The following is a 27654-nucleotide window of genomic DNA, read 5'->3' as shown; positions in this document are numbered from 1 at the left end:
CGTTGAAAAGAGAAATTGGCTGCACGCTAAAAACCAGGAGACTGTGTTCGCCGGTGGTAGTTCAAAGAACTGCAAACTGCAATGGCACAGAAAAGCAAAAAAGCTCTGCTAATGTCTGTTGCAAGTTGCAACAAACGTACGTACACACGCAGGCATGATCGACGCATCATCATACATCATGGCAGTAATAAAGTGAATAACCAAACCAAATCACCAACAAGTAATTCTGGGATTTCAGATCGGCAAACAACAAAGTAGTTGGAATCACTACTGCATCATCAGTCATCTAATTAATTCCCCAGCCGGTCCTTGCAAAGTAACAACAGAACCGGGAAAAGTAGATCGAATTCGACGGACCGACAGATCATCCATGGTTTCGCAATCACAAGATCAAGGAAACAAAGTAGCCCTAGCGAATGCGAACGACCGATATGAAGCAAGCAGAGTCGTGCGGAGCTAATCAAGACAAGAGATGGACCTCTCACTGGATGCGGTCGCGGATGGCAGGCTCGGTGGCCAAGGAGGCGAGCGTGCACACGTTCTCTGTTGGGAATAAGCCGTGGCGAGCCCGGGACGCGGTGCGCGTGCGTGCGCGCGGTGAACGCGTCGGGCTCGGCCCGTGGCAGACTGGGTTGCTAAGACGGACGCGCGGGGTGTGGCCGTGTCGGGCGCTGGAACCAGTTGCGTCCCGTTGGCGTGCGTGCGCGGCGGGCCCAGGAGCTGAGGAGCGCGGGGCGTGGCGCAGTGGGCTTCAGGGCTGGGCGAAAGCAGCGGAAGAGCAGCGGCTCGCGCCAAGTCTCCAGGAGATCGTGTACGCGCGCGTGGAGCTCGGCGGGCGGGCGTTGCGTGGGCGCTAGCTGCGTTCAGCTGCATGCATGCATGAGTTTGTTAGATGGATCCGGTCAGCTAGCTTAGTGCGTGTGTGTGTGCGCCCGTGTATAAGTATTGACCCCGCATGTTGTAGTCTAGTGCGCTGGTTGAGTACGTGCTCAAAGGAAAAAGGCCGTCTGTGCGGCTTGGCGTTCGTGCGCCGGAAGCTCTCGCCGTGTCCTGTGTCCACTCCTTCCGTACCTTCTTCTTCCTCTGGTGATCTAGTTCAGAGAGAGAGAGGTGCAGAGAGAGAGGACTAGCTAGGGTTCGGCGAGGCCGGCGGCAACAACATTCTCCACGCTGATCACCACGGGCTGGAGCTCGAGGGCGGCGGCGCGGAGCTGCCCTCTTGCCGGCGCCCGGCCGCGCCGGGGTTCGGGCAGCCAAGCATGAACCAGAAGGATTCCAGGAGGGTGAAGGAGCGCTCCACCCCGCGGAGCGCCTCCTCGGCGTGCTCCCTGGCGGCCTGGAGCCTGATCAGACCCAGCCACTCGTGGTCGTGCCCGGCGCGGAGGTCGCCGACGCGGGCCGCCGGCTGCAACGGAACGGCGCCGCAGCCGTGGAGCGCCAGGCGCTCGGCCGCCACCACGTTGACGACGAAACCGGAGAGGTGGTCGGACGCGTGCTCGACGTGGGTCGTCGCGGACTGCAGCAGAGTGTACCGCCCCTCGGCGTCGCGGGTGTCCAGCACCACCTCCGGGGACGACGCCAGATCGACACGCGCGGCGGCGACGCTTTCCTTGGCGCGGGCGCAGCCGTCGCGCGCCTCGCCCGTCACGTGCAGGTACGTCGCCTTCCATGGCGGCGGCTGCGCCATTTCTCTCTCTCGCTCTCTCTCTATCTCTCTCTCTCGCTCTCCTCTCCCCTCTCCGTCGTCGCGGAAATAGCCAGCCTGGCATGGGCTGACAGGTCCCAACCTAGTCAACATACCAGTGCCATGTCACAACATCTTCACTGACGGGTGGGCCGCACGAACGTGGGACCAGGTTTTCAGTGGGTCAGAAGCTACGTTAGCTCGCTCCTCGTGCCCCGTCGAGGGATCCTGACGTGGCAGCGAGACGATTCTGCGTGACAACAAGTGGGCCCACACCGTAACGGCTCATTCATTTACCCCACCGTCTCCAGAAACTACCTCGCCGGCGGTAGAAATAGGCCCAACCGACCCCGAGGCAGCAAATGTAAGGGCATCTCCACCCGAGACCCAGAAAGGTCTTCCTAGGCGATTTTTTTGAACCGGCGCCGAAAAAACGGCCCAGTAGCGCCTTCAGGAGCGCGATTTTCGTCGGCTTGGGCTGAAAACAGCGCCGACGGACCCAGCCCGAACCCGGCGCGCTGGGGGCGCCCGGGGGCGCCGGGGCGAGCTGTTTTGGCGCGAAAAAGACGTGGGCCAGCCGCGTCAGTGACTCGGCGCCTCGTCTTCCCCCAACAGCCTCGGTTCCCGCGGGGAATCAATGGCAAGGCTGCCGCCGGTCAGCCTTGCCATTGATTCCTCATGGGCGGCGCTTCACGGGGCGGCGCGCCGACGCCTCTCCTCCCTCGCACGCGTACACACGGGCGCGGCCCGGCTATAAAAGCCGGCGCCCTGCACTAGCATGTGCCCACACCAGCCCCGCCCCCGCCGCTGTCCAGCCCCTCCCTCTCCCTGCCTCTCCCGAGCGCCGCCGCCCAGCCCCGCTTCCCCGGAGACGAGGCGGCGGCCAACGGCTTCAGCCACCGTTCGCTCCGCGAACAGGAGTCCTAACTCCTGTTCCAGGCGAACATCCCGGCGCCGCCGGACATGCGCGCCGGGCCGACGGGGTGGAGACTCAGCGTCGGGGGAGTGCCCATTCCCCCGTTGCCTGACGCCGTGGCGAAGCCGAAGTACTTCGCCGAGGAGGTCGAGATCGTGCGCGCGTCCCTCACCGACGCCCACCTCTCCCTCCCCCAGTACGCCGCCGACAACCACGCGGCCTGGGCGGCGTATTTCGAGCGCCGCCAGCAGCAGCGATTGGCGTCCACCAACGGCGCGCCGGTGGTCGGCGGCCGGCAGAACAGCGAGGGGCGCCACCTCTGGTGGGGCGTCCCCGGCCGCACACTCGAGGGCATGCTCACGTACCTCGAGGGCGGCAACGACCCGCCGTTGGCATACCCCCCGGCGCAGCACCGACGCGTCGGGCCATGGGCGCCAAGGAGGTTCGGGTCCTCCTCCTCCTCTTCCTCCTCCCGATCCTCATCGCACTCCTCCGGCACTCCGGCCCTGGTCGGCGTCAAGGCCGAGCCCGCGGCGGAGTCGCCGCTCGGCCGGCGCGCTCGCAGCACCGGCATCGTCATCAACGAGGGCGGCCGGCGCGCCTCCTCCTCGTCGACTCCTCCGCGCTTCGTCAAGCCCAAGACGGAGCCGGGGCTGACGCCGGTGAAGACGGAGCCGGGGCTGGCGCCGGAGTTCGACGACGATGACGCGGCCCTAGAATGGGTGCGCCAGGACTCCATTGCGATGGAGAAGGCGCGCCGGGAGAAGGTGAAGGAGCGCCAGCGCGCCGCCCTGCGCCGCTTCGAGGAGCGCCGACGCGGCCGCGATGAAGACGGGGTCGTCGTCCTACACGACAGCGACGACGACGACGACGACGCGCCACCGCCAGCCCGCCATGGCGACGCCGGGTCCAGCAGGGGCGCCCGCGTCAAGGAGGAGATGGCCGACGACGACGATGGCAGCGACGACTTCAGCCCTTTTCTTTTTTAGATTAGGTTAATGTAATGAAAATGCGCGAATTTCGCTGAAATTTGTCATGTTTATAAGCCGAAATTTAACTACTTTCTATCATAACTTCGCCGAACGGTCGTTCTTTTTTTTTATACGCGCCTGGGGCGGCGCCTGGGGGCCGACGGCTGGGGACCGAATCGCCCCCAGGGTCATTTTTTGCGCCGGCTCACCCCCAGACGGCGCTTTTAGACGCCCCTTGGGGGGCCAATGGCTGGAGATGCCCTAACAGATAGCCTCACGTCTCCTCACGCCGGAGGAGAGAGAGAGAGAGAGAGCGCACCGACGCCGGCAATGGCGGAGTGGAGGAACATGGCGGCGGAGGCGGCGGCTCGCAGCTTCACCTACATCAACGAGACGAACGCGATAGCGGAGGGCATCGCTGGCGCCCGCCAGCAGTACGGCCTGGCCGCCGAGGACTGCCGCGGATTCGGCCCGGGCGTGCACCCGCCGCCCAACGCCGGCCAGGGCGCTTCAGCAGGCGGCCCCATCATCGACCTCGCCATCCGCCGGATCAAGCGCTTCAGCAGGTTCCAGCCCGTACTGGGCAACGTCTTCTCCCTCTGCGTTGCGCGCATCGGGCTCCAGGGCAACGCGCTGTCGCGGTGGGACAGGTGGCAACTCCACCGCGCCGACGCCGCCCGCCACGCGGAGACGGCGTTGCAGCGCCTGCTCTCCGCGAGGTCGCACGGCCATGCGGCCTTCAGCGTCTTCCAGGCCATGCTCAGGCCTCCGTCGCCGCAAGCAGTCTCCCACGCCTGGGCGCCCGCGGCCGAGCAGCTCCTGCGCCGCGCGATCGACGATCTGGCCATGGCGGAAGCCGCGGTGCGGCAGATGCGCCCGGCCATTACCGCCCAGTACTCCGACGCCTGGATGCTTCTGCATGGTTGGTAGCGGGCGCGGCGGCGAAGCAATGACTCGGCCGATCACCAATCTCTCTTCTGTTTTGTTCATCGATCGATACCTGCAGCTGCAGGAGCTGAATTCTCCCAGGTCTCGGTTTTCCGTCCATCAAGGTTCAGGTGCTATGTCGATCTGTCAACTGTGATTACGATGCACTAGCACTACTATAGTTTCAGTTTGTGCTCAAAGATTTGATCCAAAACTGCACGTCGATCTGTAATGCTCGATCGGTGGATCAAGTCGATCGACTCAAGCTTCTCTTGAATCTTGATCAGTTAGATACAGCTGAGAACATCTCTTTGCTTGATTAGTGTAGTACTCAATCTCTTGAATCTTGATTAGTTACTGATGTAAAGAGGCAATGATTAGGGCCTGATTGCATTGTCGTTTCCAAGAAAAAAGTCAGGTAGGCATCGAATAGGTGCTTGGGTCGTTGTTTCTGGGCTGTAAACTTTGGGAGCACCTATCCGTGAGGTTTTTTCATGTTCCACTCGCTTCTTTTTCTATCCGCGAGGTTTTTTTTTCTTTTTTGAATTGAGATGGTAATCTGTAAGTGATTCTGAACCATAAAAAAAATCATTACATGAAAATTCAAATACCTATATATTTTGAGGATGAAAAAATATATATGTTCAAATTATGGAAGCAACCAAGGATAAACTATGCAACCAACAGGAAGAATTGCACACTGACGAAGAAAAGAAAATAAATTCCATGAAGAAATGAACAAATAAAAACAAACACATTTTACGTCTGAAGGGAAGCAAACTAATATCAAGGAAAAAATAAGGTACCATGAAAAAATAATGCAGCCTTTAAAATCCACTATAGCAAAGCTATATCATACTGTAAACTACTACTAAATTAGTAATATGTTTGTAACTTGAGGTAACCAAGCATACTGTAAACTGCTAATTAGTGATATGTCTGTACATCTAACACTTGGTTTATAATACCAATTTGAATTATGCCGAGATTATTTTATAGCCATTTTTTGGTAGTAAGTGCAAGATGGTAAACTATGTAAGGGCTTCTGGCCAATAATTTTTTTGTTACAAATCAAAATAAAGCATGAAAAATAAAATGCTAAAAAAGAATCCATTCAGATTATTCAACAGTCTAAGGGTAAATTGTGTACCCTTCAAGAAGAATCAAACAAACACAAAATATGGAGAAACTATAATGTAGATTAGAAATGAACAAACATATAAAAAATACATAATTTTTAACATGACAAAGGAATAATTCGAAGAGTGATGTTACCTACAATACAAATGAAAAAAGTCGAAAACATAGAAGATCAAGTTCCTTCCAATGGAAATAAATCATTAGAGTGGTGTTGCCTAAAAGAAGAAATACACAAAAATTGAAAAAAGTGGCAATGAAATTGAATACAAGGAAGAACAAAAATTCTAAGAGTGTACACTTCCGAACCATGGACAAAACTTGTACTCTCCCATAGTGTGCAAGAACAAGCGTAAACTAGTGCAACTTTAATAATTACTATGATTTAATTATACTAACTGAAAATGAATTTCATTTTAAGTTAATAAAAAATTAATTAGTGCCGTACGATTGCAGTATCAAACCGATGTCGCATGCACAACTATCAGCATGGGTGAGGAAATTAAACAAAAAACCATTACACTCACTTTTTTTTATATTTTCAGGAAACGAAGCCATGTAGAAACATAAAAGGATTATCAAAAATAAAACTAATGTCATTCAGGAAATAAAATTTCAGAAAAAGAATCGTATAAATGGTGTTACCTGAAACAAACCATAAACAAAAATAAAAACATAAAGTCTTAATAAAACAAATAAAAAAAACTTGGTAATCTTCCATATCATGAACAAAACTTGTATTCTTCCATAGTGTGGAAGAAAAGGTGTAAACTAGTGCAACATTAGTAATTACTACGAGTATGATTTAGTTATATTCCTATCAACAGAAAAGAGCTGGCGACCGGATGAAAACAGACTCTGGTCTCTGCAGTCCAACTGCTTTCTGTGCCGCAGCCGCGCGCTAGCCGACGAACCCAAAAGCCTCCCTACTTTTTATGCTGCCTCCCTGCCCTGCGAGCCGGAGCCGTGCCAACATCCGATCGGCACCAGCTGCACTTTGCACGTTCCAAAGCCGACGCGTGCCGTTCGGCCATCGTCTCACCGTCACCACCAGTTGAGCAGGACCAGGCCGGGTTCAGTCCACCCGGCCCTGCCTGCCTTCCCTCGCCTGCCCCGAACGCCACCGTAAAACCCTACCGCCGTCGCCAACCAGGGCACGGCACCCCACCATTTCACACCACACCTCCCCACCAACATACGCCGCGCACGAACCACCGCCACCGCGCCGAGCCAGCCTAGCCTAGATGGCGTCGGCCACGTCGCCCACGCCGCCGTGGGTCATCCTGGGCAGCGTGCCGCGGGTGCTCTCGGCCGCCGCCGCAGCCGCATCCCTCCCGCCGGGCCCGGGCGGCGCCGACTTCTCCCTCGAGCTGCCGCCGCCCCCGCGCGTCGCGCTACTCACCATCCCGCCGCGCATCTTCCCGTCCCGCCCCACTCGCGCTAGCTACCCCTGCGTCCTCGCCGCCGACTCCTCCGCGGGCCTCCTCCTCCTCCACGCCGACCAGGGCCACGCCACGGGCCCCACCGTCATCGACAAGCCCGGCCACCAGCAGTTCGGCTGGCTCCCGTTCGTCGCGGGCTACTTCGTGCTCCACGCCGCCACCGGCTCCGCCCTGCCACTCCCCACGCCCGAGCTCGTCTCCTACAAGGGCGACCTCGGCCTCATCGCCTACCCCGACGGCGCGGGCTACGTGGTCGCCGAGCTCCAGCCCGTCTTCGGCAGCGACAAGGCCGTTCTCCTGCGCTTCTCGTCGCAGGTCGGGGAGTGGGTCAGCAAGAGAGTCGCCTACCCGCTTCCGGCCCGCCTGCACAACCCCGACGGCGTCGTCTCCTGCTACGGGAGGCTCTGGTGGGTCGACCTCTCCTGGAGCCTCGTCACCTGCGACCCCTTCGCCGACGACCCCGTCCTCACCCGTGTCAAGCTCCCCGAGGGCACGGCGCTCAAGTACAGGGTAGCCTGGGGGCTGCTCGAAAAGTACCGCTGCGTCGGCGTCAGCGCCGGCAAGCTGCGGTTCGTCGACATGTACCGCAACAGCAACAGCAACGGGGCCGCGCAGATCAGCGTCTGGACGCTCGCCGACTATCCGCCGTACTCCATCGAGTGGACGCTGGAGTGCGAGGCCACCTTCGCGGAGATCTGCAACGACGCCAGCTACAAGGCCACTGGTCTGCCGAGGAAGATCCCCGTGCTCGCGCTCATCCATCCCACCAACCCCGACGTGGTCTACTTCTTCCAGGACGACCACCTGATCGGCGTCGACGTGCGTGCTCGCAAGGTCGTGGGGTGCGAGGTCTACGAGCTGGTTGATGAGCCGCCGTGCGAAGGCGTCTCTTCCCGCTTCGTTCACGCCTGGCAGCTGCCACCGTCTCTCAGTCTCTCTCTCTGCTCAGGTGTGTGCTAATTCTACTGCCCGCCCTCTTTGATCCTCGTTAGTGATTGGAAATGCTGCGTTTCTGGAATGCAGAAGGGCTAACAGTTCAGTCGTTGCCGAGAACAGATGCAAATGTTTAATATATATATATAGCTTACCTTGTGTGTTTGTTGATGCTGCAGCTAGTAAGTTACTCCTGTTTGATTAGCTACATGATCTTATCTGTGTGTGATGTGTATATGGCTTACTATTTATTTACAAAACAAGATCTGATGCACATTATGTACTCCACCAAAAATTGCCTAAGCATATGCCCTATCTACATTTTTATGCTTAAATTGATGTGTGCATATGCTTTCTATGGGTTTCCATTTGTATTCTCAAATTGATGTTTATATATATTTCTGTATCTGTCAAAAAGCTTAGTGATGTTTACACAGCTTTACATGTCATTGTATATGTTTTTCTCAGTAAATGCAAGACACTGTATTCAACACTAGCCCCCTATATATACACCTTAATTAAGTATGGCATGGGCATGTGAATTCCCCAGTCCTGTAGTTCTTTATGGATAGTACTGCTAGGCTATGCATGGCTTCTTACTGCCCCGATGTTCTCTTCTCTACTTATAAAGGATTTTTAGGAGTAGTTGATGTTGCTAATTGATAGGCCTTTTGTTAGATGCATGGGTCTGACACCTCCAGTACCATGGATTTCATGTGCCTCCTTGAGTTGTGCAATGCAGCATGTTTCTGATAGATAGAAGTCGTCTGCAGGAATCCATACAACAAGTGTTTGCTGTTTTAAACACAGGATTCTCTCTCTTACTTGTACCTAGTATGCTGTATTTATAATAATCATGTGCTTTTATGTTTTCAAGACGTGCAAATATGCATAATAGTAGGTGATTTGTTACAGTGAGTTTTCAAATTATGCACAATGAGTCAGTTGTTACTTGTTAGACATAAATACTGCATAGAGCGAGCATATTCAGTTGGATTGCCATTAAGTATACCTTTTGTGGTTTCATTCAGAAGATTATCTGATGCGCTTCACTGTGTATCTATATGCAAATTTCGAAATGACTGTTGTTAGCGAAGTTTGTGTTACAATTTTAATGTTTTGTCATAATTATCAGAATGCTTGTGCCCCTGTTCATTTGCTTTGTTTGCCTTCAGTTTGCATATTTGTGGCAACGGTAGGTATATTGCCAACTGAATAGGCTGAATGAATCAGCTAAATTAGTCTCCTAGCTACTTCAGCAAGTTCTTACATCTATCCGATGCTTGTGACCCAAAAAACAAGAGTTGCATGACCAAATGGCCTGAAGCTTATATGCATTCACTGATATACTATGCTCTGTCCTCTGAAGGTTCTGCAAAGGAGACAGTCAACGTTGATGGAATCTGTACGATTATCTGAAAAGAAGCTTCAGGTGACGCCAATTTAGTTGTATGCGTTCGTATACCACATTAAATATCTCTTGCACTGCTCACTACAGAATGGCACGCTAAAGTTTTCTTCTCCTTGGTTTCAGGTAGGGGAAGTAATACTACATTGAAGTACCAGGTGGTTCTGATGCTGAGTGACCGCTGGCCGGTTGGCGATGGCTGAAATGTTTCGGTGATCGCTGTTCTGTTGAGAAGTTCAGTACTAGATTTTGTAGTTTAGCACTATGCATGCTTGATCCACCGTCTTGGCTTCAGAACTGAAGGCAGTATTCCAGTTCCAAGGGTTTATGGGTGGAACTAAGGCAGTACTCCAGTTAAGCTCATGTTCTGTTTCTATCTCCTGTTAACTTTGTTGATCCGTCAGGTTAGGTTCTGCTCTGGCCTTCGATGCCGTGCCTGTCTCCGAAAATTCATCCGAGTCTGTGAGATACTCCCTCCGTTCCAAAATAGATGACTCAATTTTGTACTAACTTTAGTACAAAGTTGGGTCATCTATTTTGAAACGGAGGTATGACACAGTCCATTACCCATTACTGGTTAGTTATTGTGGAGGTTTTGCCGAGTTAGCTCAGTGATTTCTGCCGAGCGAGCGAGTTTTTGGACATCAGGTTGTTGTGCAACTTAGTTTCCTTTAAGTTTTACTTTAGCCGGACCACTTGTAGGAGGCTCCTGCAATTAGCACTATCAACATGCCGAGGTTGTTAAATACAACATTGCATGTCACGATCCCAACCAGAAGGTGTTCGGTCCCAACCAGGAGGTATTCGGCTGTGGTTAGGTTTAGAGATAGATTTGGCTAGTAATTTAAACATATCACAACTGTAACTACTTCTATCTCTCCTCTCCAAGTAATCTCTCCTGATCTGTACCGATCTCCTGATTCTTTGTATCGATCGTTGGGGTCGCGTCCCCTCCCTATAACGTGAACCACGTCCCTCGAGAGAGAAAAGACGTTTTCCGCTATCGCACATGGTAGTCAGAGCCTTCCTTTTCCCATCCGAAGCTTCTGTCGAATCCATCTAAGCCTAGCCATGTCTTCCTCCTCTGCCTCCGGTGCCTTCTCCTCAAACCTCAATAGCCAGGTCACGGAGAAGTTGTCCCGCACGAACTACGTGCTATGGCGAACGCAGATCACCCCCCAACTGCGTGGCGCCGGCGTCTACGGCTACGTCGACGGCACCACACCGGAGCCGGCGAAGCTCCTCATCACCACCAAAGAAGGCAATGAGACTTCATCACCCAACCCTCTCCACCCTCTCTGGGTCCGGGAGGACCAGCAGGTCCTTGGCTTCCTGCTGGCCAACCTCACAAAGGAGGTTCTGGTGACGGTGACCACGGTCACCACGGCGAGCGCGCTCTGGACGACGCTTGCTGCCATCTTCTCGTCGCACTTGGCGAGCCGCGTCAACAACATCCGCACCTCCCTCATCCACGCGCAGAAGGGTAATCTCTCGGTTGCCTCTTACTTTGCTGCTATGCGAGGATATGCAGATGAACTAGCCGCGGCGGGCAAGGCCCTCCAGGATGACGAACTAGTCTCCTACATCATCCACGGGCTCGACGCGGATTACCAGCCTCTGGTGTCTGCTCTCGACGCTCGTGTCACCCCCGTCTCACTCGATGAACTCTACGCCATGCTCTCCAATTTCGACCAGCGCGTGGCTCATTACCATGCGTTTGGCGGCGGCGGCTTCAAATCTTCAGCCAACATGGCGTCTCGTGGGAGGGGTGGCGGCTCTCGTTCACGTGGCCCTCCTTGCAAAGGGCGATCTGGCGACGGCGGCGGCAGTGACCGCGGCTCCTCTCCTCAGCGCACCGGTGGTAGGGGTCGCGGCCGTCGCGGTCGTGGCAACGGCAGGATGCGCCCCGACACTCCACGATGCCAGATCTGTGGGAAACCTGGACACACAGCAAAGGATTGCTGGTACAGGTACGAAGAGGACGATGATGATTCCCAGGATGATGACAAAGTCGCTGCGGCGGCTGATGGGTCCTACGGCGTCGACACCAATTGGTATGTCGACAGTGGGGCCACCAACCACATCACCAATGAACTCGAGAAGGTGACCATGAAGGAAAAATATCGCGGCAAGGATCAAATCCACACTGCTAGCGGAGAAGGTATGAGTATATGTCATGTTGGTCACTCAATATTTCGTACCCCTAGACGCAAACTACATCTTAGGAAAATTTTGCATGTCCCTAGTGCACATAAAAATCTTCTTTCTGTTCATCGAATTGCCATCGATAATCATGTTTTTCTAGAGTTTCACCCTTATTTCTTTTTGATCAAGGATCAGGCAACGAGGGAAATACTCTATCGAGGTAGATGTGTTCGAGGGCTCTATCTGTTGATTCCAGAGTTTAGAAGATTCAATAAACAAGCTTGTGGTGCTATCAAGCTTATGTCCACATGATGGCACGATCGTTTGGGACATGCATCTTTTTCTTTAGTTGAAAAATTGCTTAGGAAAAATAAGCTCCCGTTTGTTGGTGAGCGTCACGTTGAAAAAATTTGTGATTCATGTCAACGAGCTAAAAGTCATCAATTACCATACCCTGTTTCTACTAGTGTTTCTACCAAACCTCTCCAACTTATTTTTTCTGATGTTTGGGGTCCAGCCCCACACTCTGTTGGTAGACATACGTACTACGTCAGTTTCATTGATGACTACAGTAAATTCTCTTGGATCTATCTTCTCAAACGAAGGTCAGATGTGTTTCAAGTTTTTCAAAACTTCCAAGCTCTTGTTGAACGCAAGTTTGATAGCAAAATCATCGCTGTCCAATCAGACTGGGGGGGGGGGAGTACGAAAAGTTGAACTCCTTCTTCCAAAACCTTGGTATTTCTCACCAAGTATCCTGCCCACACACTCACCAACAAAACGGCTCAGCTGAACACAAGCATAGACATATCGTAGAGGTAGGCCTTGCTCTCTTGGCAGGAGCCTCCATGCCTCTCAAATTTTGGGATGAAGCATTCCTCACTGCCGTTCATATTATCAACATGCTACCCAGTCATGTTATTCATAATGAAACTCCGGTAGAACGCCTTCTCCACACAAAACCAGACTACAAATCTCTTCGAGTCTTTGGGTGTGCATGTTGGCCAAACCTCCGTTCCTACAACAATCGCAAACTCATGTTCGTTCAAAACAGTGTGTCTTCCTAGGATACAGCGCCCAGCATAAAGGTGTCAAATGTCTAGATGTCTCCACTGGTCGGGTTTATATCTCACGTGACGTCGTATTCGACGAAACCAAATTCCCTTTTGCTGATCTTCACCCCAATGCTGGCGCTCTTCTTCGCAAAGAAATCCTTCTTCTGCCTTCTCATCTCACTAGTTTTGATCAAGGGGGGCAAAATATTGATGATAAATTATTGACTAACTCATCTAATGATCTGCATGAGTCTTGTGTTGATGATACAGGAGAAATCCATGAAGAAATCGCTGTTGAAAAAAATTCAGATGGACCATATTTTATGTGTCCCACAAGAGGAGACAGATCCTCCTCGGGATCCGTCCAGGAGCAGCGAATCAGATCCACTCCGGGATTACAGCCCGACGCGACAGGCGCAGGCGTGACAGGCGCAGGCGACCGTGCGGTCTCCCCCGAGTCCCGCAGCGCCGGCCCCACGGGAGACACGCGGGCCGCGTCCGCTGGCTGCGCCGGCTCCCCCGCTCCGCGCCAATCGTTGCCCTCCACTTGTCCGGCTCCGGGTGGCCCAGAAGCTGCGCGTCGCCCCACCCAACCGGTGACCTACAAACGGCGTACAAATACGCGGTCCAGGGAGGGCGCGGGCCCTGGCGCGGAAACTGGCGCTGGTCCAGGCGCAAATCCGACCGGCGCGGAAACCCGAGTGGATACGGCAGCTCCAGGATTCTCTGTGGCTGCTTCAGGCGCCTCGCCTCACGCTTCGACCACAGAAGATCCGACGCTGCTTGGTGGAGCTGCTGCTACTGCTGCCGAATCCTTTTTGGGTTCTGGTCCAGCCAATGATTTGGAAACTATGGGATCCTCTGTGGCAGCAGATGTGAGTACTCAATAGCCGCGTCGTACATGCCTTCAACAAGGGAAAATTCAACCTGTCAACTACAAGCATATATCCAAGTATGGTATGGTTTGTTCCACAGGTGAACCAGATGAACCTAACACCCTTGAAGCAGCATTGTGTGATGACAGGTGGAAGAAAGCCATGAATGAAGCGTATATGGCATTGAAGAAAAACAAAACATGTCATTTGGTCCCCCCACAGCAAGGTAAAAATTTAATTGATTGCAAGTGGGTTTTCAGGATTAAAAGAAAAGCTGATGGAACTATTGATCATTATAAGGCTAGGCTAGTAGCAAAAGGTTTTAAACAGAGATATGGCATAGACTATGAGGACACATTTAGTCCAGTGGTAAAGGCTGCCACCATTCGTCTTGTCCTATCCATTGCTGTTTCCAGAGGATGGAGTCTCAGACAGCTTGATGTTCAGAACGCGTTTCTCCATGGTATTCTGGAAGAGGAAGTGTACATGAAACAACCTCCTGGGTTTGAGAGTAAGAATGCTCCTTCATATGTATGCAAGCTTGATAAGGCGCTATATGGGTTGAAACAGGCTCCAAGGGCTTGGTATGCTCGTCTTTGTCACAAATGCAAGCACTTGGTTTTGTTGCATCTAAATCTGACACATCATTGTTCATCTACAACAAGTCCAACACGTGCATATTTGTTCTCATATATGTTGATGATATTATTGTGACCAGCTCATCTGATGAAGCTATCAGAGGACTTCTTAAGGATCTAAGTGCAGAATTTGCTCTAAAGGATCTTGGTGACTTGCACTATTTTCTTGGGATTGAGGTAAAGAAGCACAAAGATGGACTTCTGCTCTCTCAGGAAAAATATGCCACTGATTTGGTTAAGAAGGCTGGGCTACAGGGATGCAAGCCTTCTCTCACTCCATTATCTAGTTCAGAAAAACTATCTCTTGCAGGAGGTGAGCTCTTGAATCAAGAGGACATCACGAAATACAGGAGTTTGGTAGGAGCACTTCAGTATCTTACGCTTACCAGACCAAATCTGTCTTTTGCTGTTAACAAAGTTTGCTAGTTTCTTCATGCACCTACCAATGTTCATTTGACAGCTGCAAAACCAATAGTTCGGTATGTGAAGCATACTCTGAACTTGGGACTGAACTTTAGCAAATCACCCTTCACTCTTATCAGTGCATTCTCTGACTCAGATTGGGCAGGCTGTCTTGATGACAGATGCTCCACTGGTGGTTTTGCAGTATTCTTTGGACCAAATTTGATATCATGGTGTGCACGAAAACAGGCCACTGTATCCAGGTCGAGTACAGAGGCGGAATACAAGGCATTGGCAAATGCTACAGCTGAAATAATATGGGTTCAGTCTATGTTGAAGGAACTTGGTGTACAAAGTAAACAAGCTCCTTGCCTATGGTGTGACAATCTTGGTGCTACATATCTCTCTGCAAATCCGGTGTTTCATGCCAGGACAAAGCACATAGAGATTGATTTTCACTTTGTCAGAGAAAGAGTTGCTCAGAAACAGCTTGACATTCGCTTTGTGCATTCCAGAGATCAACTTGCAGATGGATTCACAAAGCCCTTGCCCACAAGAAGCTTTGAAGACTTCAAGCATAATCTCAACTTAATGAAGTTGTGATTAAGGAAGGGTGTTAAATACAACATTGCATGTCACGATCTCAACCAGGAGGTGTTCGGTCCCAACCAGGAGGTATTCGACTGTGGTTAGGTTTAGAGATAGATTTGGCTAGTAGTTTAAACATATCACAACTGTAACTACTTCTATCTCTCCTCTCCAAGTAATCTCTCCTGATCTGTACCGATCTCCTGATTCTTTGTATCGATCGTTGGGGTCGCGTCCCCTCCTTATAACATGAACCACGTCCCTCGAGAGAGAAAAGACGTTTTCTGCTATCGCACACAGGTATCATATCACAGACCTTAGCATCAGAGAGGAACACAGAATATAGATGAACACATGGATTTAACCATGGTTTTTTGGAAAACAGCTAAGGCACGGGATGTTACATTTACCTCGTCTGCAACTCAGCCTCAGTAGAAGTAGATAACGTGTTCAGGTTGAAACTGTTTAACGCCTAGGTGACATGGCGATGCCGAAGCTTCGGTTTTCACTCAGGCCTCTTTGTTCATGGGATAGGAGCATTATAAATTAGATCATCTCCACTCGCGCCCTCAATATGCACCCGAAGGCTCTTTTTTTTAGCGTCAGCGCCAAAAAATCGGCTCACTCGCGCCCCCAGGACCTTGTTTATCGCAGGTTTGGGTCGAAAAAATAGCGGGCGAACCCGAGCTGAAACCAAGCCCCCCGGGGCCGCCTGGGGCCCCGGTCGAAGTGAAAAGGCACGTGGGTCCGCTCTGTCGGTGAGAGACCGCCCTTTTCCTACCGATCCCCTACATTTCCCCTCCATTTCCCTCCATTCCCCCCTTCTGCCCCTCTTCTCCCACCATTCTCCTCCCTCTCCCCTCCATTCGGCCGCCATGCCGCCGAAGAAGTATACGGCCCCTCGCATCGCTGCCGTTGCTGATGCCACCCAGCCGAAGCAGAGGAAGCCGAGGGCGCCGCCGGCAAAACCACTGGGCATGTCGAACGCCGACTGGAAGGCGGAGGTTCAGCGCCGGAGGCTGTCACCACCGACCGGTGGAATAGGCTCAACGCCAAGAGGGCACGGGACGGGGCCGCGTCGGCGGCGGCTGCGGCAGAGCCGACAGAGGTGTCTTGTGCGGGGATGATGAATCCACCCGATGGCCACGACCCGCAAGCTGCCTGGAGCCAGTAGAGCGTCGGGTCGCCGACCAGCTTCTTGCCATCGCCACAACCCTGGGGGTGCGTGCCCTCGCCTGACTACGCCGACGGTGACGCACGGCGGGTTCAACCCCAACATCACCTTTCTGCATGGCCAGCGCGCCTCGCCCTCCGGTCTGAACCCCGACCAGCGCATGCCCTCACCGGCGTTCATAGGCGTCCACTACCCCCTGTACACCAACTCACCATCGGCTTCCGCTGCCTCCCTGATGGCGCCTCTGCGCCGTGGCGCCCTGCACTTCTCGCAAGCCTCATCGTTGCATTTCGGCAACCTCGACGCGATGGAAACTGACATGGACGACATCATCACGAGCGGCTCGGCCGCCGCTGCCTCCCCCGGGTTCCATGCGCAAGACGAGCCAGGACGGCCAAGGACACCACACTGGCTACCGAGCGGCTGCACGCGTCCATCGAGCAGTGCATCACCGACGCCAAGAACCATGCCACCCAAAGGGAAGAGAAATCCGAGGCGCGGTGGTCGGCGTTGATGACGAACAGCGCCGTCAAGCTCGACCTACTCCGGACCAACGTCGTCGCGAAGAAGAGGAACACCGGCCTGGCATTCCTAATGGGGGCGGACATGTCAACGATGGACGAGCAAGTCAAGGCGTGGTACTTGGCGGAGCGCGGCCTCATCTTGAACCAGATGTCGTCGACGACCGCACCAACTCCCACGCCGACCCCAACGCCGCCGCCAAGCCCGATCGGTGATGCCTCCATGACGCCCAACACAGAAGCCATACCGACGTCGACCAGCCCGCGCGCGGCGACTCCCGCCAGTCCGATGCCGGAGGACAACGCCGCTATTTGATGCATTGCCTAGGCTTTTTTCATTTTGAACGCCGAACTTTCAAGTATGATTGATCGATGAACTGTGGCATGGTGATCGCCTAACTATGTGGCAGTCGTTGATCGCCGAACTTGTGGCACTTTTTTGGGTAGCGGGAAATGTCAAGTTTGAACCTATACGCGTCCCGGGGCCGAAAGTTGGGGCATGGCTGAGAACTAGATCGCCCCTAGGGCAAAAAAAAGCACCGGCTGAAGGGCCAAAATAGCGGCGGCAGGTGCGCTAGGGGCCGAACGAGTGGAGATGCTCAGGTCCGAATGTACTGTAGAGAGCATACCCTCTAACCAGATCAATTTTGTCTTTACTACTAATGATCATGGCCCAACCCAACAAATCGGCTGCTTCTTGGCCCATCTAAGCGCGTCGTCGCTTGTTCAACTTGTTCGAGCTTGCTCTCCATTTACATTATAGATCCGTTGTCGAGTAAAGAGATGCCATTTGATGCATAGGACAAGAATTTTTCTATTAAGTCTAGGTTAATGTTTTTTTTCTTTTGAAATACGAATGATTGCTTTCTACCCTACATAGATGAAGGAAATATGTCCTAGAGGAAATAATAAAGTTGTTATTTTATATTTTCTTATTCATGATAAAGGTTTATTATTCATGCTAGAATTGTATTGATCGGAAACTAAAATACATGTGTGAATACATAAACAAATATTGTGTCCCTAGTAAGCTTCTACTAGACTAGATCTTTGATCAAAGATGGTTAAGGTTTCCTAACCATAGACATGTGTTGTCATTTGATAAAGGGATCACATCATTAGGAGAATGATGTGATGGACAAGACCCACCCGTTAGCTTAGCATAATGATCGTCCAGTTTATTGCTATTGTTTTCTTCATGTCAAATACATATTCCTTCGACTATGAGCTTATGCAACTCCCGGATACCGGAGGAATACCTTGTGTGCTATAAAACATCACAACTCAACTGGGTGATCATAAAGATGCTCTACAGGTATCTCCAAAGGTATTTGTTGAGTTGGCATATATCGAGATTAGAATTTGTCACTCCGAGTATCGGAGAGGTATCTCTGGGCCCTCTCGGTAATACACATCATAAGCTTGCAAGCAAACAACAAAGGAGTTAGTCACGAGGTCATGTATTACGGAATGAGTAAAGAGACTTGTCGGTAACGAGATTAAACTAGGAATAGAGATACCGACGATCGAATCTCAGGCAAGTAACATACCGATGGACAAAGGGAATTATGTATGTTGTCATAAGGTTCGACCGATAAAGATCTTCGTAGAATATGTAGGAGCCAATATGGGCATCCAGGTTATGCTATTGGCTATTGACCGGAGAGGTGTCTCGTTCATGTGTACATAGTTCTCTAACCCGTAAGGGTCCGCACACTTAACGATCGTTAACGATATAGTATTATATGAGTTATGTATATTGGTGACTGAATGTTGTTCAGAGTCCCGAATGAGATCACAGACATGACTAGGAGCTCTGGAATGGTCCGGAGGTAAAGATTGATATATAGGATGATATGGTTAGGCCAGGGGGTAAAGCCCATGGGGCTTTAGGTCGGTGCAAAAGGAGTTTTGCAGAAGCCAGGGGGCCAAACACCGGAGACCCTGGCATCTGGCCCTGGGCCAGACACCGAGGCCCATGGAGTCTGGGCCAGATGCCAAGGACTGTGGCATCTGGTCCTGGAAGTCCGAGAAGGACTCTTCCGTATGGGCAAAACCGACTTTGAGGAGGCTTTTACTCCAAGTTCCGACCCTAGGGCTCAACATATAAATAGAGGGGTGATACGTCTCCAACGTATCTATAATTTATGAAGTATTCATGTTGTTATATCATCATTCTAGGATGTTTTACAATCATTTTATAGCAACTTTATATCATTTTTTGGGACTAACCTATTTACCCAGTGCCCAGTGCCAGTTGCCGTTTTTTGCTTGTTTTTTATATTGCAGGAAATCAATATCAAACGGAGTCCAAACACCGCAAAACTTTTTGTGGATTTTTTGTGGACCAAAAGACATCCAGTGGGCTAGAGAAGCATCTGGGGGTGCCCCGAGGGGGACACAATCCACCAGGGCATGCCTGGGGACCAGGCGCGCCCAGATGGGTTGTGCCCACCTCGGTGGCCTCCCACACCCCCTCTTCACCCTATAAATCATCAAATATTCCAAAACCCTTGGGGGTAACCCTAGATCGGAAGTCCCGCCAACGAAAGCCTTTGTAGCCACCAAAAACCAATCGGGAGCCCGTTCCGGCACCTTGCCGGAGGGGGAGATCATCACCGGTGGCCATCTTCATCATCTCGGCGGCCACCATGATGAGGAGGGAGTAGTCCACCCTCGAGGTTGAGAGTTTGTACCAGTACCTATGTGTTTAATCTCTCTCTCTCTCTCTCTCTCTTGTGTTCTTGAGATGTCACGATCTTGATGTATTGCGGGCTTTGTTAATATAGTCGGATCATATGGTGTTTTCCCCTCTCTTTCTTGTTGTGATGAATTGAGTTTTCCCTTTGATATTTCGTTCTTATCGGATTGAATACTTTTGTGGATTTGAGAGCACTGGATATATGTCTTGCATATGAATACTCGTGGTGACAATGGGGTATCATATTGATTCATTTGATATGTGTTTTGGCACTCAACTCGCGGATTCCCGAGGTGACATTGGGGTAATCTATGCATAGGGGTTGATGCATGTTCTTCTCTTTGTTTCTCCGGTAGAAATCTTGGGGCACTCTTTGAGGTTCTTTGTGTTGGATTGAGTGTTTTGAATCATAAATCATTTGGTGTTATTTTAGTACGAACTCTTGGATAGATCAATCGGAAATAATAGTTTTGAGGTGGTTTCGTACCCTACAAACAATTTCTTCTTATGTTCTCCGCTAGATAGGAACTTTGGAGTGATTCTTCGTCGCACTATGAGGGATGGTTATATGATCGAATTATTTTAGCATCGTTGAGAGATTGCACTAGCAAAAGTACGGACCCTAGGCCTCATTTTCAAGCATTGCAATACTGTTTGTGCTCCGTTTTATCAATTGCTACCTTGCTGTTTTTTATTGTTCCTATTAAAAAAATCAATATCTACTGTCATTACAACGCTTCTATCACCATCTCTTCGCTGAACTAGTGCACCTATACAAATTACCATTGTATTTGATGTGTTGGGGACACAAGAGACTTTTGTTATTTGGTTGTAGGGTTGTTTGAGAGAGACCATCTTCATACTATGCCTCCCACGGATTAAGAAACCTTAGGTCATCCACTTGAGGGAAAATTGATACTGTCCTACAAAACTTTGTGCTTGGAGGCCCAACACGAGTCTACAAGAACAAGTTGTGTAGTAGACATCAAGGGGTAGGGCTAGCACCCAAGACACTTCAAGAATCACCAAGCCGTGTGCCGGCAATCCCGTCCCCTCTAGTTTATCCTCCATCTAGTTTCCATTGTCCTTGGCGAAGCCCTGCGGAGATTTTTCTTCACCAACACCGTCACCATGCCGTCGTGCTGCCATAACTCATCTACTACTTTTCCCCTCTTGCTGGATCAAGAAGGCGAGGATGTCATCGAGCTGAACATGTGCTGAACACGGAGGTGTTGTACGTTCGGTACTTGATCGGGATAGATCGCGAAGGTGTATGACTACATCAACCGCGTTGATAAATGCTTCCGCTTTGCGATCTTCAAGGGTATGAAGATGCTCTCCCCCTCTCATAGCTATGCATCTCCATGGATAGATCTTGCATGTGCGTAGAAATTTTTTGTTTTCCATGCAATGTTCCCCGATAGTGGCATCCGAGCCAGGTCTATGCGTAGATGATATGCATGAGTAGAACACAAAGAAGTTGTGGGCAGTGATGTTCATACTTCTTACCACCAACGTCTTAGTTTGATTCGGTGACATTGTGGGATGAAGCGGCCCGGACCAACCTTACATGTCCATGTACATGAGACCAGTTCCACCAACAGACATGAACTAGTTTTGCATAAAGGTAGCTGGCATGTGTCTGTTTCTCCTACTTTAGTTGAATTGAATTTAACTACGACTAGTCCTTCACTAGTATGTGTCGGTGCTATACAAACGGTTTTTAACCCCTTTCTGCGACGGCATTTGGTATCGTCGCCAAGTGAGTGTGGACGATAGGGGGGTCCTTCCCACACAACCCAGAAATCGTCGAGGATAGGCCCTCCTGGGACACCAAATGAGCTCGTGTGCAATCGGGCGAGGCATTGAAACCCAATCATTTCCGTAGGTATGTACATCCCACACGGTGAATCCCAGAAAAACATTTCTGTAGGTATGTACATCCCACACGGTGAATCCCAGAAAAACATTTCCGTAGGTATTTATATGTAACGCCCCGGATACAACTTTCCATATTCGTAACTCCGACTCTTGCCTTTTCCGGAGATGCGATATGATATTTCCTTCGTGGTTGGGTTTTATCTGTTGTTTTGCATTTTGTTCTTGTTATGCATATCATCTCATGTCATCATTCGCATTGCATCGGCATCGTTTTCATAAAACTTGCATCCGCTCGTAGTTGCCGCATCCCCCTTGCTTTCGTTGACCGTTCCGAGACCAACCAGGTTTTTCGTGTCCCTCTTGTCTGGCCGCATAACCTCTCTTGCCAGCTCGTAGACCCCTCTCGCGCGTGTCCGAAATTTGTCCCGAACCGGAACCGCAAGGTCATGTCCGATGGGTCCGGATCAACCCCAAACATCCCTAAAATATCTTCGCTCATTTGTTTGGACTCCCGAAGCATTTTATTCTTGGCTGTCCGATTTTAATCGGATGATCCAAACTCCCCTCTCTTCTTATTTATATAGTCTAACCCTAGACCCTAGGCTGCCCAATCCATCCATCTCCTCCTACCCGCCGCCGCCACTCTCTCGTTGGGATCCTCCCAGATCCCCTTCTCACCCAACCAGCGAGCTCCTTCGAGCATCCCTCGATCCCCTCCTCAATTTCTTCATCGAGCCAACCAGTCACCTCGCCGGAGTCCAGCAGTCGCCAACCAGGCCGTGCCCCTGTTTCCTTCTCTCCACCTCGAGTTGTCTCTCTCTTTGGTTCCTCAAATCCCCTTTCTTCTCTCTGTTCCACAGGACACCATAGCCGGCCTCTTCTCTCGATCCATCGCTGCACCTTCATCTCCTTCAAGCAGCAGCAGCCCCGTGCGCCTTCGACCACGCTTGACCCCGCCGCGGCCTTGACTCCTCTGCTCCGGTCGTCATCGCCGGAACGCGCCACCACAGAGCCACAGCCGAGCCCCATGGTGCTCATCGTCGTTGACCCCGAGTGCACCTGAGATGCCCTTCCTCCGCTAGCCTCCTTCAAGCGCCACCCCTTCCTCCTCTACTCCAACCCACGCCTCCGCCGGCCTCGTCATTGTCGTTGACTTGAGCAGTAGCTCCCCTGACGACCACCCGACCAGCAGGTTTCGTCGCCGTCCTCCTTCCCTGCTCTCTTTCTTCTCCTTCCCCGTGCCCCTCGCCTGGTGCTCAAGCACCACCGCGCCGCCCTACCTTCCCTTCCTTCCTCTCCCTTCTGCTCCTTCTCATACCTCTCTCTCTCTGTCTGCTCGTGCAGGGAGCCCGACTTGGTGTCCATGGAGTTTTCAGGCAGCCGTAGCCGCCTCAAGCTTGTCCTTCGGCCAGATCCGGGCCATGCCGACCCCACCATCTCGCCTACGTCTGCCGTCCCAGTCCGCTCCGACCGGTCCCCGCCGAGGCCGCCTCGCCGGAGATCCTGCCGTGTCGCGCTGCAGCAGTTGACCGCTGTCTGCATCGCCCCTCGCCTCCCTTGCTCGCACGACGCCGTGCGTTGACTGCGCCCTGCCTCTCCGGTCGAAGCCCAACCGCTGCCAGATGCAGCCCGCGTCCAGCCTCCCCACCAAGCCGGCCCATGAGGCCTGGTGAGCCCCAGATCCAGTGCCCTCTCCTGTTCCTGTTGGGCCAGCCTGCAGTTTCAGCCCGCATGTGTTTTTTTCCTGTTCTGGACGTTTTGCTAATTATCCAAAGAACACCGTTTTACAGAAAAGTCCCTAGAGTTCATGCATTTAATAACTCAACAACCGTGCATCGGTTTAAAATAATTTATATATGTAAAATGCTCAGAAAATTGTGTAGATTAATAATATGCCATTTCATCCCATGTTAAAATGTTTAAACTTGCTGTTTATTTAATTTTGCATAATGCCATGCTAAAATGTTTTATTTAATAACTAAATAACCGTAGCTCCAAATTTAATAAACTTTATATGTAAATGGGGTGGAAAAATGCCTAGATTAACATGGTCCACTTTGTTTTACTGTTTGACAACTCTAAAATTGTGTTTAGGGCAGAACAGTACCGAATCTAAAAATATGCATATGGGGATTTTCCGGACTTGTCGTTTGTTGTTCCAGCCTCATTTAAACTTGTTTAGATAGGTAGTTTTATTATGCTTCGCCCCTTGCCATGTTTAATAACATTTAATATTGTTGGGTACATAACCGAGATCAAACTAAATAATTGATGTGGTGTTTTGTCAATATGCAACTCGTTGCATATTGAGCTCCACTTAATTTGTAGTATTGGTTGTGCACTTTGCCATGCCATGCCTCTTTAAACCGAACATGCATCATACTTGATTGTGCATCATGCCATGATTATGCTTGTGTGTTTACCGTGTTGTTTGTTTCTTTTCGGTGTTGCTTCTTAGTTTCGGTAATGTTGCGATTGTGAGGATTCGTTCGACTGCTCCCGTTCGCCTTCTTCATGGACTCGTTCTTCTTCCTAGCGGGATTTCAGGCAAGATGACCGCTACCCTGGATCTCACTACTATCATTGTTATGCTAGTTGCTTCGTTCTATCGCTTTGCTACGCTACCTATCATCTGTTTGTCGAGCCATCCCATGTTGCCATGAACCTCTAACCTTTGACACCCTTCCTATGCAAACTGTTGTTTGGCTATGTTACCGCTTTTGCTCAGCCCCTCTTATAGCGTTGTTAGTTGCAGGTGAAGTTGAAGATTTCTCCATGGTGGACAGGATTTTGGTTGGGATATCACAATATCTCTTATATTATTAATGCATCGATATATTTGGTAAAGGGTGGAAGGCTCGGCCTTTTTGCCTAGTGTTTTGTTCCACTCTTGCTGCCCTAGTTTCCGTCATACCAGTGTTATGTTCCCGGATTTTGCGTTCCTTACGCGGTCGGGTGATTTATGGGACCCCCTCGACAGTTCGCTTTGAATAAAACTCCTCCAGCAAGGCCCAACATTGACTTTTACCATTTGCCTCACCACCACCTACATTTTCCCTTGGGAGTAATTAACCCAAGGGTCATCTTTATTACAGCCCCCCCGGGCCAGTGCTTGTCTAAGTGTTGGTCCAAACTAGAGCACTGTGCGGGACCATTTCCTTGGCAACTTGGATTCGTCGGTTCCTGTACGCTTCGCTTATCCGGTGTTGCCCTGAGAACGAGATATGTGCAGCTCCTATCGGGATTGTCGGCGCATCGGGCGGCTTTGCTGGTCTTGTTTTACCATTGTCGAAATGTCTTGTAAACCGGGATTCCGAGTCTGATCGGGTCTTCCTGGGAGAAGGTCTGTTCCTTCGTTGATCGCGAGAGCTTGTCATGGGCTAAGTTGGGACACCCCTGCAGGGTATAATCTTTCGAAAGCCATGCCTGCTGTTATAGGCTGATGGGAATTTGTTAATGTCCGGTTGTAGATAACTTGACACCAGATCCAAATTAAAAGGCATCAACCGTGTGTGTAGCCGTGATGGTCTCTTTTCGGCGGAGTCCGGGAAGTGAACACGGTTTCTGGGTTATGCTTGACGTAGGTAGGAGTTCCGGATCACTTGTTGATCATTGCTAGTTGACGACCGTTCCTTTGCTTCTCTTCTCGCTCTTATTTGCGTATGTTAGCCACCATATATGCTTAGTCGCTGCTGCAACCTCACCACTTTACCCCTTCCTTTCCTATTAAGCTTTGCTAGTCTTGATACCCATGGTAATGGGATTGCTGAGTCCTCGTGGCTCACAGATTACTACAACAACAGTTGCAGGTACAGGTTCATGCGATGATCATGACGCGAGAGCGATGCTTGCTTGCATTGAGTTCTTCTTCTGCTTCTTCGATCAGGGGATAGGTTCCAGGTCGGCAGCCTGGGCTAGCAGGGTGGATGTCGTTTGAGTTTCTGTTTGTGATTCATCCATAGTCGGATGATGCTCTTATGTATTGTGATGATGTATTCGTGTGGTATTGTATGCCTTTTGTATGTATCCCCATCTATTATGTAATGTTGATGTAATGATATCCACCTTGCAAAAGCGTTTCAATATGCGGGTCTATCCTTGGTGGGACCTTCGAGTTCCTTTTGGATAGGGTCGCATATTGGGCGTGACAAGTTGGTATCAGAGCCTCGACCGACCATAGGAGCCCCCTTGATTGTTGGCCGTTGTTGAGTCTAGAAAAAAAAACTATTTTGAGTCTTAGGATTATATATATCGGAGAGTAGGATTCTTTTTACTCCTCAGCCCCCTTCGTCGCTCTGGTGAGGTCTCCTGACGTAGATGTTTTGTCTTTCCTCTCCTCAAATTTCACTAAATTTTTTTTAGGATCACGCGGGTATCTTGGTATCGTTTCGATGGTTTTGTGATGAGAACATTGTTCTTGGTGCCTCCTGTCTATTTATGTGGCATTGACCCAGGGAGTTGAGCTCCGAGGTGTTGTCGTCACAATTTTATCATTGCAGTTCTGGAATACCTGAGCTTTGCCGACATCGAAAATCTCTTTTATGCAGTTGTTGGTGAGATAACCCCGATAACCCAGTACTGGGGCGAGCTCGGGAGTATTGCCATAACTCGTATAACGGATGCTTTTCGAAGGTTGAGGTACACGATTTCCGAAGGTTTCTTGGTTATGTGTTGACGGATGGATACAGCTTGGATGTAGGTATTGTTAGTTTGAGTGAGATATATTGCTTCCCCTGTATCCCCATCTATTATGTAATATTGATGTAATGATATCCACCTTGCAAAAGCGTTTCAATATGCGGGTCTATCCTTGGTGGGACCTTCGAGTTCCTTTTGGATAGGGTCGCATATTGGGCGTGACATTATATCACACACAGTCAATCCAAGGAATATGTTTCCGTTCTTATGTACATCTCTCACAGTCAATCCAGGGAAAACATTTCCGTTCGTATGTATATCACACACAGTCAATCCAAGGAATACGTTTCCGTTCTTATGTACACCCCACACAGTCAATCCAGGGAAAACATTTCCGTTCGTATGTATAACCCACACAGTTTTATGTGTAGGCTCATGTGTGAAAGGTGTAACATTTCCGTTCGTATGTGGATGGCCTCGACCTGGGCCAGGGCAACATCGGCGGCACGGATGACAGCTCGAGCACTCTCGATGTTTGCAGCCACCGTCACGGCAGCAGCTGTAGCCGTCTCGGCTACTGCAGCTGCCCTGTCGGCTGCCGCAGACGCCCTCTCGCTGGAAGCGGCCACACTTAATGTGGATGCGACGACACTCTCGGCATAGGCGGGCGCGCTCGGGGGGGGGGCATCGTACGGGCCTTCACGAAGCGTTTCCACGGTGTCATCTTTGCAAGAAGGGGTGCGGGAATGGGGATCGGGATTCTTGGATTCGGGGGTTGCCGACACTGGAGCAGACGAGTCGGCGAAGCTTAAGGAGGGAGACTTAAATAGACCCAGATATTTTCATCGCAAACGGTTCCTAGAAAACGATTGTGTGTGATGTTGTAGATATTTTTTATTAGCTGTGAAAGACGAATTTGGAGTAATGTGGCAACGGATGGTGCTTTAAATGTACGAGAAAATTTGTAGTACTAATACAATTGTCATGTCAAATTTTGGAAAATTGTAGGGGTCATTTGACCTTTTAAGACATTTAAGTGATTTTCTAGCCATTTAATGACCGTAATTGAAATTTAAACTACATGTACATGCAACAACTAACCATAATGGTTTGAAAAGTCACATTTTGTGTACTTGTGTGCGATTTAATTCCATGTGCAGTAAATTGGAAGGATTTTCAAACATATTGGTCTAAAGGCTATGACACAATTAAGCATGGAGTGCCATGGCATTTAAATTCCAAAAAATTGAAAAAATATCAGAAACACATGAAACCTTGGTTGGTGTCGTGTCATGCCACCAAGATGATGTGGTAAAAAAATTGGCATGTGTGACAAAAGTTTGGACACACACCCTTCACAAAACGGAGCAACTCACTAGAAGGATCGTGGTTCCGGAAGGGGACAATGCATGTTTCATGACGAACGGGAGATAGCTTCCTCTTACAGCCTTCAAATTGTTTCTACGTGTAACATGCAATACTACAACTGTACTGTGAAAATTTGGAAATTTTCAGGGGTCATTTGACCTTTTGAAGACATTTAAGTGATTTTCTAGCCATTTAATCACCGTAATTCAAATTTGAACTATATCTACATGCAACGGCTAACCATAATGGT

At 50.4% G+C, this 27654-nt stretch overlaps 2 protein-coding genes and 1 pseudogene across 2 annotated transcripts; 2 read left to right on the top strand and 1 right to left on the bottom strand.

The window, feature by feature from the left end:
* Positions 1 to 481: 481 nt before the first annotated feature.
* Positions 482 to 1687, bottom strand: LOC119280919 (annotated as a pseudogene).
* A 2214-nt stretch (positions 1688 to 3901) lies between these two features.
* Positions 3902 to 4501, top strand: LOC119279361. The gene has a single exon (XM_037560621.1). It carries the CDS (start codon positions 3902 to 3904, stop codon positions 4499 to 4501), a length of 600 nt encoding a protein of 199 aa, XP_037416518.1.
* A 2378-nt stretch (positions 4502 to 6879) lies between these two features.
* LOC119279360 lies at positions 6880 to 9457 on the top strand. The gene is made up of 3 exons (XM_037560620.1): positions 6880 to 8026; positions 9042 to 9106; positions 9380 to 9457. Exons 1-3 carry the CDS (start codon positions 6880 to 6882, stop codon positions 9455 to 9457), a joined length of 1290 nt encoding a protein of 429 aa, XP_037416517.1.
* Positions 9458 to 27654: the final 18197 nt, after the last annotated feature.

The sequence above is a fragment of the Triticum dicoccoides genome, chromosome 3B (assembly GCF_002162155.2).
Source record: "Triticum dicoccoides isolate Atlit2015 ecotype Zavitan chromosome 3B, WEW_v2.0, whole genome shotgun sequence".
NCBI classification, from domain to species: domain Eukaryota; kingdom Viridiplantae; phylum Streptophyta; class Magnoliopsida; order Poales; family Poaceae; genus Triticum; species Triticum dicoccoides.
This window is presented reverse-complemented; position numbering and strand designations above follow the sequence as displayed.